This window comes from Strongylocentrotus purpuratus, unplaced genomic scaffold (genome assembly GCF_000002235.5).
Source record: "Strongylocentrotus purpuratus isolate Spur 01 unplaced genomic scaffold, Spur_5.0 spur5_scaffold_7, whole genome shotgun sequence".
Taxonomy (NCBI): Eukaryota; Metazoa; Echinodermata; class Echinoidea; order Camarodonta; family Strongylocentrotidae; genus Strongylocentrotus; species Strongylocentrotus purpuratus.
Window position 1 is genome coordinate 19794246 of NW_022145613.1, and position 16004 is coordinate 19810249.

At 39.0% G+C, this 16004-nt stretch overlaps 2 protein-coding genes across 3 annotated transcripts in view; one reads left to right on the plus strand and one right to left on the minus strand.

The window, feature by feature from the left end:
• Positions 1–153: 153 nt before the first annotated feature.
• On the minus strand, positions 154–11717 carry LOC583762 (NEDD8 ultimate buster 1). 2 transcript variants are annotated; one of them, XM_030974693.1, is made up of 11 exons: positions 11667–11717; positions 10301–10468; positions 9689–9924; positions 8532–8643; positions 7407–7521; positions 6782–6980; positions 5701–5810; positions 3604–3731; positions 2193–2249; positions 1213–1454; positions 154–632 (listed from the first exon to the last, which is right to left on the minus strand). In XM_030974693.1, exons 2-11 carry the CDS (start codon positions 10430–10432, stop codon positions 629–631), a joined length of 1335 nt encoding a protein of 444 aa, XP_030830553.1. In that variant the 5' UTR covers positions 10433–10468; positions 11667–11717; the 3' UTR covers positions 154–628. The 2 variants fall into 2 exon arrangements, with proteins under 2 accessions (XP_030830553.1, XP_030830554.1); XM_030974694.1 differs by having other exon boundaries at positions 154–636.
• A 3864-nt stretch (positions 11718–15581) lies between these two features.
• LOC579692 (1-phosphatidylinositol 3-phosphate 5-kinase) overlaps positions 15582–16004 on the plus strand; it is a 54164-nt gene continuing 53741 nt past the window's right edge. The window contains exon 1 of the mRNA XM_030974463.1: positions 15582–15643. The gene's annotated coding sequence lies outside the window, so the exon portion shown is untranslated. The remainder of the gene's footprint in view (positions 15644–16004) is intronic.

Sequence of the window (16004 nt, forward strand, 5' to 3'; positions counted from 1 at the left end):
TGTATACAGACAGACACATCCTGTTGAAAACTTCAATTTCAGATTTTCACTCATCACCACATACATCCCAGATTATAATGCAAACATGTTGAACAGCAAAACATCCATTTCAACAAAAGAACAGAAAAATTAAGAAAGCAACAGTCTGGTTGATTTCTGGAAAGTTGCGAAACTGCTTTTATTGAGTCTTCTGCAATAAACTAATCTTTATTACAAGCTACTGCAGTGTACATTTGTATGTGCAAACAGTGGGTCCCGTATCTACTGTGGCACAGTTGATGCACAAACATGAATTTGCACAAAAAAAAGAGTCTGACTTTAATTGATGATTGACCGGTATTATTTCAAGAGTCAGAATGGATTATACCTTCAGATTAAATATCTGTTTCAAAACATAAAAGTGAATACTTAAGGTACATATAGAATCTATGGGTAAAATGGAGGAAATGACATTACATTCGCATTACTATTAAAGTTGTCCATCCCTTTACTGTACAGCAATCTTCACATCGTCAAAAAGAAATCTGCTAATGAAAGTTCACAATTTTCCACAAGGTTCCTACATTTCTGCAAGCTGGTATTGGTCCATCGTTGCCCTGCTCTCCAGGAAAGCTCACATGTATCCAGCTTACCTGTCTTAGTGCCAGTGTATGTGAAAGGAGGGATGAACGGGTACTAAGCTCTTCAGATAACATTTAAATATCATGTTAAGCAGATCAAATCAGCGAAACAATTGAAAGGTTCAGAAAAATAGTATACCGGTAACATGTACAAAACAAGATAGTTACAAATTTTACATGTAGATGTTAATATGACTCGTGAGACAGGATTGAGAATCCCCGTTGGGAGCATATTCCTGTTTGTGTGATACATATGTCATAAATAACTATCCCATCATCCATATTTCTATAAAGGGTAAGCCTGTCTAATTTTAAGATGAAACGGACCATTTTTTATTTTTCTTAAATTACAAAATATTTGGAATAATTTTGTACAAAAGTAATGGGAAAGATTCCCATATTGCTGACCTAAACTTTGAAAACAAGAGAGAAAAGAAAAGGTATCACTTCATTACTGGCATTTTTTCCCCTGAAATTTTCATTTATTTGTTTCTCTGATTTTTCTGTTTCTACTTGAACCAACATTCTCTGAAGGGATCGAAGATATCCCAAGAAATCGTCAGCAGGAAAAAAAGAAGCACAATCAACTCACCAGCTTCCATCAGTAGTCTTGCCAAGTCTCCTCTGTATTGTCTTCTGTCTGCGTTCTTCCTTCTCCTTCTCTGCTATCTCCTTCCTTCTGTCTCTCCGTTCAAGGATTTTGGTGATGGCATGGGACACGTTTCCAGTGGCTGCTCTCAGTCCTAGCCTAGCCTCGGACATCTCGTACCCCATGGACATCAGCTGCATCAGTTTAGTTTCATCCACCTGCAGGGAATTGAGGACCCTCTCTGCCTGTAAATATAAGAGCTCATGATATTTCTAAAATGGCCTTGGGAATCTTTATTAAATGACTGGCTGATCGAGCAGCACAATGAAGCAGTGCATGTACACATTTGTACCTCTAGACAACCTCTATAGCTACCAATACTACCGGAATGCAATAAATATGGATTGGCTGACACAATGGATCACTGCACTACACTCATAATAACTTACTGAGCATTACATGTCGATAAAAATAATTTTGAGATACGTCATACTTATTTATCAAATACCGAGAATCTACACATCTACAATGTATAAAACAAATATCAGATTGCTCTTTTTGAGAAAAGAATAAATTACTACACTCCGTAACATCGAAATGGTCCCTAGACCATACTATTTGTGGTGCAGGCTTGAGACAATTTGAAAGTTTACCAATGAGTTAATTTCATCTAACACACTCTGCACAATAATTGCATACCTTTAGGAGGTGATCTAACATTTGTTCCAGTTTCCATGGCATCACATGAATAGCATTAGAGTTTGGGTTATGAATGGATTTAAGTAAGGTTTATGTAGAGATGGGTCCAGAGGTAAAGTTGGGTAAACTTCCTAGTGTTATAATTGAGGATTTGTATGTTATACAATTATTTTGATATATTGCCTAAGGTAAAGCCAAAAGCAATATATCTGTTCAGTGTATTGAAGTCAATTTTTCCCCTCTAATGTTCAACCTATAAATTGACAATAAAAACTTGAACATACCTTTTCAAGAAGGGTCTTTCCCTGTCTAAAGTCATTTTTCAGAACAGCAACAATTCCCTGGAATTAGAATAGACATAACATGACTCCTTCAAATCAGAATAAATGTCAAATCATATGAACATATAAATGTACAATATCTACCACAGCATTGTACAGTCAAACCTGCTTTAGTGACCACCTGTCTTCAAAGGCCACATTTGTTGTTTCCCTTGAAAAAGGTTTCTAATTGAATCATGTACTACTTAGGAAACCTGTCTACAAAGGCCAATTTTTGTGTTTCCCTTGGGCGGTCGCTATATATAGACAGGTTTGACTGTACATTTTAATATTTTGAGAAAATTGAAATTTCACATATTTTCTCCTATATGTGGAGTGGTAAGATGGCAAGAATTAGTAATCCAACAGCTCAAAACCACAAATATGGTGAGGTAGAGAATGACTTAGTAAATATTGCTCTGCATTAAACAAAACATTTAGATACCCATTAATAGCATCTTCCATGGCAGGCCAGTCTTGCATGTATTTCTTTTCCTTTTTGTTTCCTTTTTCTTCTTTTAAGACTCAATCAAGAGTGATCTGTCCTGATGGCAGGTTTAGTGACCCTATCAGTTTCTACAAAAATTGTCTCTCTAAAGTCTGTTTTCAATATTGAGCAATCTGATTCACTAAACCATACATCCCACTCCACCACACTTTGCAAGAAGATCATCCAGGAAAACTTTTCAAGATTTCTCTTCAGATGGCCTTTGCTGACTCTTGACAAGAGAGCCACTCAAGAATACTGCAACTTAATTTTAATTGCTACTAGCTCACCTGCAATATATAGAGCCTAACATTAAATGTGCTACTTGTAACTCTCCTTTACCTGCCTTTTAAAGGCTTGTTCAGGTATGAGGCAGTAAACTGCTGCGTTTTTTAAAAACATTTATTGAATGACAACTGAGTGCAACAAAGGTCCTATGCATATTCACTAAGCTCTGCATTGAAATGTGAAGTATTTTAAATCTAGTTTTCTATCATTTAAAAAATGCAATGGTTAACCCCTTCCAATCTGAACAAGGCTTAAAGCTTATCTGCCCTACTTTGGCCAGAAGGGATTAGACCTCCCTGAGTGGTCACTGGCAGGTGGTTATCTCATCAAATCAGCTCTCAATTAACATAAGAAAAGGGTAACATGGGGAGTCAAGGGGTACCGCTTAGGCATTGTTGGCTATATAGAGGGCGCAAGTAGTGCAGTTCCGCTTTAAGACTTCTGCTAATAAAAGTTTGATTGGTATTTTGATATAGCCTACCTGTAGTAAATAGAGCCTCACATAAAGTGATAAACTTCTACTGTTATCTCTGTACAATGCCCGAAGACTGCTGCTGCACTGTAGTGAAAGTATGATGACTATAGTTCCATATAGCTTACCTGTAGTAAGTAGAGCCTCACATAGAGTGCCAACTCTCTGCTATTGTCACCTTTCAATGCCATCAATCTCTCCATGTTTGCTCCATAGCTACGGTTGAAGCATTCCTCACACATCCTCAGTCTAGACTCTTGTATGGTATGGGCAAAAACAAATCAGATCAGAAAATGAGATTTAACCCTTTCTGTAGTTCTGAGTTTACTATATCGCAAGTTATTATATCTCTCCAGAGTAAGACTTTTGCGTCTAGGGTCATTCCATGTCAAATCACCCAAAAAATCTGAAAATCTTAACCCGACCATTTTTGATTTTGATGAAACTTAGTGTACTTGTTGAGTGTGATCTCACAGCACCAAATCCAAAATTTTAGGTCAATTGGGTGAGGGGTTTGGGAGATACGGCCAACCAAATTTTGAGATTTTTTCAAAAATGGGGGTGGTGGGCCTACCTTTGAACCCTGGTATCTCGGGACCTAATGGGTCAATCTTCACAAAATTTGTATTGTTGGAAAGGGTATTCAATAAGGATTCCAAATCTGCCGCCATTTTGAAAATTTGTACATGTTGGGGTACTTTGACCTCTTGACCTAAGATTTGACCTTGAAATTAACCTTGTGGATCACGTGACCTTGACAACATTTTTCGTGAAATGTAATCTCTGACATGTTCACTTAAACATATAAAAGTTTCAGAGATATTTTCAGGGGTAATTGTCCTAGGGGGTAATTGTCTGGGGGTTATTGTCCTCTGGGTGTGATAGTCCTCCGGGGTAATTATCCTCGGGGGTGGGGGGGACATTTCCTGGGAGTTAATTTTCCAGGGGGGTAAATATCCTAGAACCGACTCAGAGGCCTAAAGCCATAACTTTAGGCCTATATGAACTTGTCATTTTATTTCTATTCGAGTACTGCTGACATTTAAAATGGATATGCATAGAACAAAAAAGCATGTGGAAGATGTATGTTGTACTGTGCATATTGCATGTATTGTATACATTATAATAGGGTTTATTGTGAATATCTGTAACTATGGATACTTTCAATCCTTATTGCTCCTAAACAAAAAATATTATATCTCTGAAACTTTTAGTGAACATGTCAGAGATTACATTTCATGAAAAATGTTGTCAAGGTCACGTGATCCACAAGGTCAATTTCAAGGTCAAATCTTAGGTCAAGAGGTCAAGGTACCCCAACATGTACAAATTTTCAAAATGGCGGCAGATTTGGAATCCTTATTGAATACCCTTTCCAACTATACAAATTTTGTGAAGATTGACCCATTAGGTCCCGAGATACAAGGGTTCAAAGGTAGGCCCACCACCCCCATTTTTGAAAAAATCTCAAAATTTGGTTGGCCGTATCTCCCAAACCCCTCACCCGATTGACCTAAAATTTTGGATTTGGTGCTGTGAGATCACACTCAACAAGTACACTAAGTTTCATCAAAATAAAAAATGGTCGGGTTAAAACCATTGGGTGATTTGACATGGAATGACCCTCTAATTTCTTTAGTCCATTGTAGAATTGAATATGAAATATCGCACATGAGAAGAAACTTCATACTACATTTACCAGTACCTGCCTCTAGCACAGAAAGATTGCTATTTTTAGTCAAACTATATGATTCATTGTGCAAATTCTCTTTACATTTTACATTCACATTATTACAGATCTAAAAGAAAATATCTGAGACAGTATTCTGAGATTCATTTTATCTCAGTTATTGCAAATATGTTTTTTTTAAATCCCCTGTATGAAATAAATCTATTCCAATATCAATAACAAAGAAAATGACATTTTATTAAGTTTTCTGTACAGAGCAAATGAGAAAGGAAGCTCGGATGATACATCACAGTGTTGCCAATTTGTGTTTCACTGATGACATCTTTAAAACTTCATAACTTTCCTATTTTTAATTGCATTTTGCTCAAACTTTCGCTTATTTGTTTCTCTTATTTTTCTTCTTTTTTTAAAATGAACTTTATATCAGGGTGGACTTCCCCTTTAAAGTTTAAAAGGTCAGTGAAAATAGCCTAAATGGAATGGAAGCGAAACATTTGCACGTGTAAAAATCCTTGTTTGCTATCAATGTAATTACCTGCATCAGGTAGCTGGTCAACGTTTTGAAGACTTAGATAACACCATACAATGTCCAAACACAGCACAGCATAGTTGTCTACTGCCTCCAAAATCTCTGATCGACATTGCCTGATGACAGAAAGAAAAAGAGATGTCTTTAACCCATACCATGCCACTATTAGGTAGTTTACAAGTATAGCATCGTCTGTTCAGAGCGATAAGGGCGTTAGCTGATAAAACAATAGAAGTTTACAGCCTTCTGGCTCCAAACAGACAGTATCACAAATACAATATTGTGATGCAAAGTTTCATTCAGAGGGGCTCTTTTTCATTGTTCACCTTGATTTAACAATTTGTTTCAAGATACCCAACTTCACAACCGGTTTTGACATCAAAGAAAAATCTATTTTCTCAAAAGGATGCTGTCCGTGAATCATTTGGAAAACATCATCATCCCCAGAAACCTTTCATTAACCTCAACCAAATATGTCTCAAATCTTATTCAGATATGTGGTAAACAGCAGCCTTTTTGTTTAAACGCGGCAACAGCCGGCAACAAAGGTCCTACGCGTATGTTATAAGATACAGAGATGTTAACAGAATTACATGATAAATATTTTGTTTAAACTGTTGTGGTTTACCATAGATTATCTGGACAATGCTTAATTAGTAGGATCTACCTAGAAAAGCCAACTCTCTAATTCTGTGTCCTTCAAGCGGCGTTTATTGACAGATTTCATGATCAGACCAAGACCAGGCATTGACCAAACACAAAATTGTGTAAACCTTGTGTAGATTCTGAAGTTGATTATTGGTTGGTTTGAAGCCCCCCCCCCCCACTCAGTGTTATTTAGGGTACATGTATGCATGTTCCCTTTCTCTGAAAACACCTTCCTAAGTCTGGTGTGTAAAGTCAATACGGGCCAATTTTTTGTGTATTACAAGCTGGACTTTGAGGCGTGAAAAGTCCCCGTTTACCAGAGATTTGGGGAACATGAATGCTGTCCCTCTGTTTCCGGAGTAGGGGGAGGGGGGGGGCTGAAGTCTGTTTTGAGGTGTGACTGGGTGATACATAACTAAACAGATTATTGTTGACATACCTAAAAGCATGGTCAGCCTCGAGTAGAATGAGCAGACCTTCTCCATGCTGCTTTCTCTTTAAACACGCCCGTCCCTTCTCGTTGAGCGTCAACGCAACGGAGAGGGCTTGTCTTTCTTCATCCGGCAGCTTGATGGCACGCCCGGTGTGGTCCGCAATCTGGAGAAAGTACCGGTCATCTTCTCGACCTATGCGGTCTTCTGCAAATGATAAAAGAACAAACGTAAGGCTTTTGCTGAGATGTTTCTCCCTTTAAAAAGATAATTTTAAAAGATCGCATTAAGCCCTATATACAAAGCAATATTTCATTTTCAATCAAGATTAGATGCAAATATTGAATGCAATTTTATCATTCAAATCATCTTTCCACTCATCTCGAATTAACGAAATGACATGTTCAAAATCATATTTTCCCATATTATCTGGCAATTTTAAAATTTCTTTAAAATTTCAATTTTTTAAATATTTTTTTAATTCTTCTTCATATACTTCTACTTATCGGATACATTTCTATATCAGAAGATTGTAGCAATCAAAGAAAGATACCAGTGTTGGACCAGTTGAAGAAGAAAAGGTTACCATTTAACCTAGTCCTGAAATGTTTTCTACAATGAAGGGCAGCTGACCTGAGTTTCTTGTGGCAAGGATCTTGGCTGCTTCCTTGGTCCTTTCTAGACGATGACGTTGGTCCTCCTGTCTCCTTGCTTCTACCTCACTCTCTGACAGGCAAATCACCATCACCTACAAAGGATGTAGAATCATCTCATAAATAATAAGAGCCCACATTTATATAGCACCTAATACATTGTTTCTAGGGGCAGTACATATTACCCCTGTCATCGGATTCAGGCTTATACCCACTCACAATGTATGCACATTTTCCTCTCTCTGGGGAGCATTCCGACCAGTCGCCATTTTACAAGCGCCACTTGCTCATGCAACCACATTAACTTTCGCATCCTACCGGGTACCCATTTAACACCTGGGTGGAGAGTGGCAAATGAAGATTAACGTCTTGTGAAAGGACATTAGTGCCACGGTGGGACTCGAACCCCGTATCTTGCAATCTGCAGTCGGGTGACTTATCCACTAGACCACATCACCTCTACATGGACAATATTGTACTGTAATCCTGGACTCCTTGGATATTCCTTCAAACACTTTGCGGGAGCACTATGGTCTGGTGTTTTATTCACTTCACTCCCGAGTCAAGAGGCTGAGGGTTTTAATCAATGCCCAATGCATTTGTTGTATATATATATATATATATATGTAAAACATCTCATCGACAACTGTCCCACTTTACATATTCACATGATATTAAAGCCGTCTGGTTGCTTACTTACAAGCATTTATGCTTTCTTAGCAGTCAGGTAAAATAACCACTACCATTCATTGTACAAATATAACCGCTATAAATATAAATATAAATATAAACGAGTACCTTGTTGAATTTAAATCTGGAAATGTGCTGTACACTGGCAGTGGTTGCCAGATCTTAAACACTGGGCTTACTGCTCTAATTTCCAAAGAACTTCAAAAGCACATAAATAGTGACTTTATATCATAATCTAATTCTTGATGTGCTTTCTAGAGTTAGAATGGTATATTGCATATCTCATTCTAATCAAAACACTTCACAAGATATTTTGTTTGATCACTTAAGCCAAGTTTACGGTCATATCCACATTTGCTGTCTCACATACACAGTATAGACTGTGTGAAAGATCACGTGTGTAAACTATTTTTACCTGTGATTGCTGGCCTAGTCCTAGTTCTTGAAGGGTTTTGGTATCATCCAAGACTTGACCGCAGCTGATCAGCTTGAGGTAATCCACACCAAGAGAAGTCTGCTGACTTATCCTACAGAGAGAGAGAGAGTGTGATACATACAATTTTTTTCTCATAAAATAATAATTCATAATAACTACTTTTACAGGGGGGGGGGGGGCCTACACCCTACAAGCTCTGCTTTTTAGTTGGCCCTCCCCCTTCCCTTTTCATTAAAAAAAAAAAAATGTTTTGTATTGTGCAAATTGATCTATATGTATATTTATATGCGAATAAGTAAAAATATACCATCATTGACTCATTGTAAATATGAAAAATTGAGAGAGGAAAAATAAATGAATTGAATTGAAACACATACAGACAACCACAAGCAAGAGACATACTTGGAGAAAATGAGATAGAAAGATGAATACAGAGATAAGGAGAGATGGAGACAGATAGAGAAAGGGGGGGGGGGTGGGTATTATGAATTATGAAAATAATAAATCTACATTTTGTCTTGGTCATCAGAGAAGTTCTTAGAAGCACAAAAACACACATTATTTACTATCCCCTTCTAGATTATTGAAGTCTGCAATGAATGACCTGAAAAGAATCTTTTTTTTAAAAGGATAATTCTGAAGTTGGGTGATCTAGGGAAATAGGGAAAGCACTTTTTTCTTAGCCAGCTTTTCTACTCTACCTCTGCTTAGAACATCTGTTTTAATCTTAAAAAAGGAAATATTTCTGTTCACTGTAGCACATTTTGGATTTGGTGTAATTGAAAAAGTGTCGTATTTTTGCCAGGATCTTCATATTTTTTTCTTTTTTAATTAGGAGGCCCCAAGAAGTGTATCTTGCAAGGCCATTGCCAACCTCTATAACCTTGATGTGTCCTAAAGCTGCAACATGCGACAACAAAAAAAGACCGTTGGTCCTCTTCCGTATACCTGGACAGCATTTCACAAAACCTTGATAAAACCTTGACAACCCATTAATTAAATCTAACACTTGTTTCAATGGGATGTCATGATACAATGCCGACAGTTCTTTAGATCATTTTTTTTAGCTACAGCAGTGCTCAATGCTTAAAACCGGGTAAAAAAAAAAATCTCTATTGGTCTGGTTTCAAACTTACATCTGTTTAAGAGCTGTGCTGCTAACATCAAGCTTTGTCTCCAGGTTGAATCCTGTTCTGCTAATGTTGGTAGGGATACTCCCTGTCAACTTGACCTTCAAACTGGTAATGCCATCTTCCTGGAACTTCTTACGAGCTGCTAGCTTGTCAACTGCATGCTGTCTGAGTTCTTCCAGAGTTGCGGTAACAATTTCCTTTGGGAGGTTTAAATTTGATGCCAATCTAGTTGTGAGGTCCTGAAGAGAAAGAATCAGAGAGAAACTGTGAAACATCTCAAATGAGGGAAGACTTGTTTACTTAATACAAGCTTAAAATTTAAGTTACGAGATAAAGACGACATATACTTTGATACATGGAAGGTTATACAAACTTAATAATTATAGGATGTAAGATATGGTTCACAGATAGATTTCACAACCACTTAAAACTGGCCTTATAATTTATTCATCACATGATTCTGATTCATTAGAATTGAAGGTTAAATAAGTTTAAAATCAACATGTATATTGAAGAAGCATTTCAAGATGTTCATTCCTGTAAGAAATGATAAAAGAGCATTGTCATACAGAACCCACATAATGGTTTTTACAAGTACAAGGTTTGGCATCTTACCTCTGGGGTTTCCCCTTTCTGTCCATTCTCTAATGTGTAAGGCTGGAGCCATAGCTTAATCTTGTCTGTATTCAGTTGCTTCCTGATAGTGTCTCTGATCTGGCCGTCTGTTGGACCTGCACCTGATGCCATTTCACTCTGAGGATAACTATTTTCTCAAGCAAGTAACTGTTGGTGAATGCATTCAGGCCAAGTACGAATTAATCAAACACACTCTGCTTGTCCTCTGTTACTACTACAGTGTCTACGTTACACAATAATGACAATAATTTTGCAATGAACCCTTTCAACATGTTCAAATGGATACTAGAAGTTAAAGTTAACATATCACTTATGGATACCAATCGTTTCGGGAAAACTTCCTTTTGCAACAGCCACCCAAATTGAAGAAAAAAAAATATTGGTTTAGCTTAGAATGATATATCTAGTAATAATATGATATATGAAACATGATAAAAAAGGGTTAGGGTTAGTGTAAGGGTTAGGTGACATAGTGAATGGCGCCATCTACGACACAGGAGATGTAGTCTGAAGTATCTATAGCTTTATATCACCGCCCAACTTCAACTCGTTTTTGCAGACTCATACATTGGTAGCGTGCTGTGCCGGAATGCAGACCAAAGCATCAGAACTTAAGGGCTTGAATTCACAAAGGACGTTCATTGACAAACCTAGGTTTATGTGCCTCATATGACGCCTTTCGATGCGTTTCAGCACACATAAACCTAGGTTTGTCGACAAACCTCCTTTGTACTAGCCTTAAGGGCTCTCTCGAAATGTATCATTAAAAAAACATTTCGAGAGAGCCCTTAAGGCTACTTTGTACAGGAATTCGGGCCAAGAAGTTTAAATCCACCCAGACTCTGAGCATGCAAGAGTATGAATAGATTGAAGGAGGAATGGAAGGAGAGAAGACAGAATGTTGGCTAGAGCTGTAATCAGTAATACTTATAGTAATTTCAGCTTCAGGTGGCTGTCGCAAAACTTCCAAAAAGAAATCTGTCCATAGCCACCTCATGCCATGGTTTCTTGTGAAAACAGACATAGAATCTAAGCCTCTATATTATATTCTGTTCAAAATTCCATTTCTTTTCCTTCTTATTTTTGTGTACACTCTATATATACTGTGTAGCCGACTATATATAATATAATGTAGATCTAAATCTAGATCTAAATTACTATTTAAAACAAGTAAAATCTAAAATTTAAATCAATGCCAAACCAGAAAGGCAAAAGGCAGAGCAGAAAAACTTGCAAAAGTTGCATTTGCAGTTCCTGTTTCACAATAGAATCTACATTTCAGAACAGAAAATGACAGGTGAATGATAAAATATATCGAAATTTAATTATGCAGTTGATGACTTACCTTTTTAAAGTATATTGCACATTAACAACGACTCAGTTTAGCTCAATTTATATATAAGTGGCAGCAGCTAGCAGCAGCAGCTCGTATACTGCTGTACTGTGTGGTTGCGTAATCACAACATCAATTTTGTTTGTCATTCGCCACGCTGAAATTTCGAGACAGAGCTCAGATTGTAAAGGTTATGGTAGCTGTAAGACGAAAATAAATTACACCCGAATAGCTACTTTATTGATATCCCGACGTGCATTACAGAAAGTAATATATGGTAATCACTAGACTGTTTGTGATTTGTGGGGGCATATACATTGTATAAAGATAACAGCATCACTCAGGCGTAGAGGGGCACGTGCACCCCATGTTGAATGGCAAAAAAAAAATAGAGGATAGAGCGGGGGAGGGGGGGGGGGTGGGGCTGAGTCATGAGGCGCGTACACAGGGGGGGGGGGGGGGGCGGGGCGGGGGGAGGGTGTTTCGGGGGTTAAACCCCCACTCAATTTTTTTTCTCGAAAAAAATTGATGCTCCTTAACCCCTCCACCCCCCCCCACTGAGCGAAATATCGGTCGGCGTGATTTTCAAATTTCGGGGGGGGGGGGGCAAAAAAGAAAAGAACAAAAATATTGCTCACTACCCCCCCCCCCCCCCCCCCCCCTACTGAGTATCGGTCGGCGCGATTTTCAATTTCAAAATCATATAAACCCCTCTCCAACAACCTATCGATCTATGGCCTTGGTTTCTCACATTTCATCTGATTAATATTTCTGATGCCCTGCATGAGTTCCCCCTCCATTACGCCAATGCCCATGCAACTGTTACATAGTGTATAGTTACATGACTTGTTCAAATGCTCCGTCAAGTGAGTTTTTCGATTAGGCAAAAAAAAAATTGTTTGGTTGTCCTCGATTGCTTTTCTGGAGTAGGGGCGGGCGGGCGGATTTTTTTTTTTTTTTTTTTTTCCCCCCATTTTTTTTTTTTAAATATTTTTTTTCCGTAAAAAAAAAAATCATTGGGATTGTCAAGCATTTAAACAAACAAAGCCTATAAAACATTTTAATATGGCAAAAGACTAGTTTCATGTACAATGAATATGACCAACACATATAATAAGTATAAATAAGTATGATTTACCGGGTTTTTTATTATAAAAGTGCATGCATGGCCGGGCAGTGACCTCAGTTAAACTGTTTGGTCCCATGTCCTGATCGGCTGAAGGGTAGATTAAAGACATTGCCTATATTAGTATTGATCCTTGACGTATTTTTCAATGCGGGGAGGTTGTACAGCCCCCCCCCCCCTCCCCCGGCCCTCTTCCCTTCCGAAACCTCCTCTGCATGGAGTAGGCCTATTTTGAATAGGCATATAGGGGGAACAGAAATAACCTCAAAGGGGAGGAGAAGATTAAGTATATTCCCTTCCTCTTTCCCGTTCATTCTGTGTTGTTTTCTCCTCTATTCCCTTTACCCATTTGTGGGGAAAGCATAATATACCCCTTCCCATAGCTACGTATTTGAGTACGTGTGTGTATATGATCAGGGGCGGTTCCAGGTTTTTCCAAGTGGCGTAACGGTACTAGCGTATAAGCGCGACGCCGGCGCGACGCCTTTACGGCGTGGGGTTTTAGGGGCCATTCAAGAGGGGTACGTGCACGTGCCAGGAAAATGTTTAACCTTTGAAGCTCTAGGTATATACATTCTGAGGTATCTCTGAATTCTCAAACTGAACATTATTTTATGCGATATCTCTCCCTCTTTTTTCTTATCTTTCATGGAGTCTCTCTCCCTCTAGCTCTATGCTGCTTAGAAAGAAAAAATTCGGACGGGAAAATCCACCCCTGAAAGATCCACCCCTGTAAACAGTGTGTCTATCATGTTACACCGCCCTAATTGAAGAAGTTATGTATAAAGCAGAAAATAGGCTTTCTAAAGTATCACAAAATATCGTGTCAGTGTCTTTAGCATGGACGTATACTATAGGTCCCATGGTTATAGGAAGAAGGGGGGGATACCTCCTTGAAGGGGGGGGGGGATATCTCCTTGCATACCTTAAATTTGTTTTATACGACAGCTAATATCATGTTCTCAAGTAATATTGTATGTTAAAAATGACCCTTTAAAATGATGTATAAATTATTGTCTTTGTTTATGAGCAGGTATAAATAGGATAAGAGATCTATAGGGGTTAGGGGGCTGCAAACACCCACTGCCCTCTGGATCCAGAATTTGGAATAATTCCAAATATTTAGGCAACTACGTACACCTCATTTCCATATCCCAGTTATCCGATGACCCCCCCACCATGTAGCCCTACTAACACACAGTATAGTTAGTGCTACTCGGTGAATATATTTTTCGTTTAATCAGAAGACATAATGTTTGTTAAGTGTCCGCAGGTGCGGATCCAGGATTTCTTAGGGGAGGGGGCCCAACTTTTTTTTTTTTTGCTCCCGAAAATTTGAAAATCGCGCCGGCCGAAAAGTCGCTCAGTGGGGGGGGGGGGGGGGGGGGGGGGGGGGGGGGGGTACAGAGCACAATTTTTTTTTTTTTTTTTTTTTTTTTTTTTTTTGCTCCCGAAAATTTGAAAAACGCGCCGGCCAAAAATTCGTTCAGTGGGGGGGGGGGGGGGGGGGGGGGGGGGGGGGGGGGGGGGGGGTAGTGAGCACATTTTTTTTTTTTTTGATCCTCAAAAAAATTTCGATTTGCACCCCCCCCTTGAGCGCCAGGGGGGGGGGCCCAACCCCAAAAAAAGGTAAAAAATCACGTGATTTTACATGATTTTTTTCTCAAGGGGGGGGGGCCTGGGCCCCCCGGGCCCCCCCCCCTGGATCCGCCACTGAGTGTCCGAATACCAAGCCCCCATCATAAATTGAAATTTAATTTAAAATTCATGTACCGGTATAGAGTAAAGTACCCGGTTTTCGGCCACTTAAGACAAAATCCTATTTATTGGACTCTTTACTTCCTATTTATTATCATTTCTTGTTCAAATCATGAAGCAAATATTATTATTATTTAAACAAAAAAAGAATCCCAAAAAAAATCACGAATTGCCATGACAATATTCATTTCAATTTTCACTGTTTGGAGCCGGTTATCGGCCGAGCGTTTCAGTTTACGGCCGCATGTACAAAGTCAATAGGAAGCGCTCGCGCGCGCCGTGCGTTTCTGCGCTGATGTCTAGCACAAGCGGGCGGAGCAGGTATCCCACGCCGGAGCTCCCGGGTGCTCGCCTGGCCGAATACAGGCACAGCGGTGATCGGAAGTTGGAATCTGAATTAGACAGACATATCGTGTGTGCGTCGCGGTGTGCGGCTGCATTGATTTAATACATGCGATGAGATACTTTTGAGCTTGCGACCAGCACAAAATCGGGCTCTATATCTGAAAAATACTTGAAATAAAGCTCATTTTATGGTACCCATATTTCTTACATACACGCGTAAGAAACTCGATTTTCAGATTTGGGTAGCGGGACCGCCGATTACATCGCTAAAATGTGATATTTTAGGATATATTTTCATTGCAAATGTGGTTCTTCAGTGACACTGGCATGGTATGGTATGTGTGGGATATGTGTTATGCTATTATGCGATGTATTTTAAAGTGATTTTACCATGTATCCAACCAATTGGCCGAAAACCGGAGCTGACCGATTACCGGGTACTTTACTCTAGGCCTAATATACTAATAATACCCCCCCCCCCCCTCTCACCACCAGCTCCAAATAACCCCGAGGATAAATATTCCCCTGGAAAACTTCCTGAAAACGTTTTTAAAATGCTATCCTTTCTCTATGATTTTGTATTTAAACCATACCCGATAGCTTCTTGCGTGGCTCAATTTTTTTTTTCTAGTATATTTTATCTAGGCACCATACCGTAGTAAAGAAAACAAGAAAATGTTCACTTACTTCAGTTGTTATTTATTTACACTGTCAGCTGACTGATCGGGTTTGTTCACCGATCCGCGATCGACTAGGAAATGTGAGTTAAAATAATGTGTCATGTTGTGTTTCCAGCAAATTTTCTGTGATGAATTCAGTGTATGTGTTTCTAGCTATAGTAAAAGTAAATAGTTCTGACAAATAATCATTGAATAATCCATTTGCTGCGTGATTTTGCACCGGTCGACCGATCATTGCGTGCACGTGCAGAACTACTGAGGTGCGAGCGCGAGATCCCGTGCGCCCGAGGTTGAGCGCTAGCGGCCTGTGCGGAGGTGGGGCTTGAGTATGTAGAGGCGTTTCCGGGTCTTCTTCTCCTTGACCTAGGCCTTGGCTTTTAGTTTTATGTCGACATTAGACACACAAGTGTTTAGTGTAGCAAAAAATGATGCAATCATCAG

What these genes read in the sequence shown, in the direction of transcription:
- LOC583762 (XM_030974693.1), bottom strand. Translation starts at nt 10,432, where the DNA reads ATGGCATCAGGTGCAGGTCCAACAGACGGCCAGATCAGAGACACTATC. An exon ending in TGAGGCTCTACTTACTACAG is followed by an intron (nt 2,250 to 3,603) that starts GTAAGCTATATG and finishes TTCTAATTCCAG; the next exon opens with GGAATTGTTGCTGTTCTGAA. An exon ending in GAAAGACCCTTCTTGAAAAG is followed by an intron (nt 1,455 to 2,192) that starts GTATGTTCAAGT and finishes TTATATTTACAG; the next exon opens with GCAGAGAGGGTCCTCAATTC.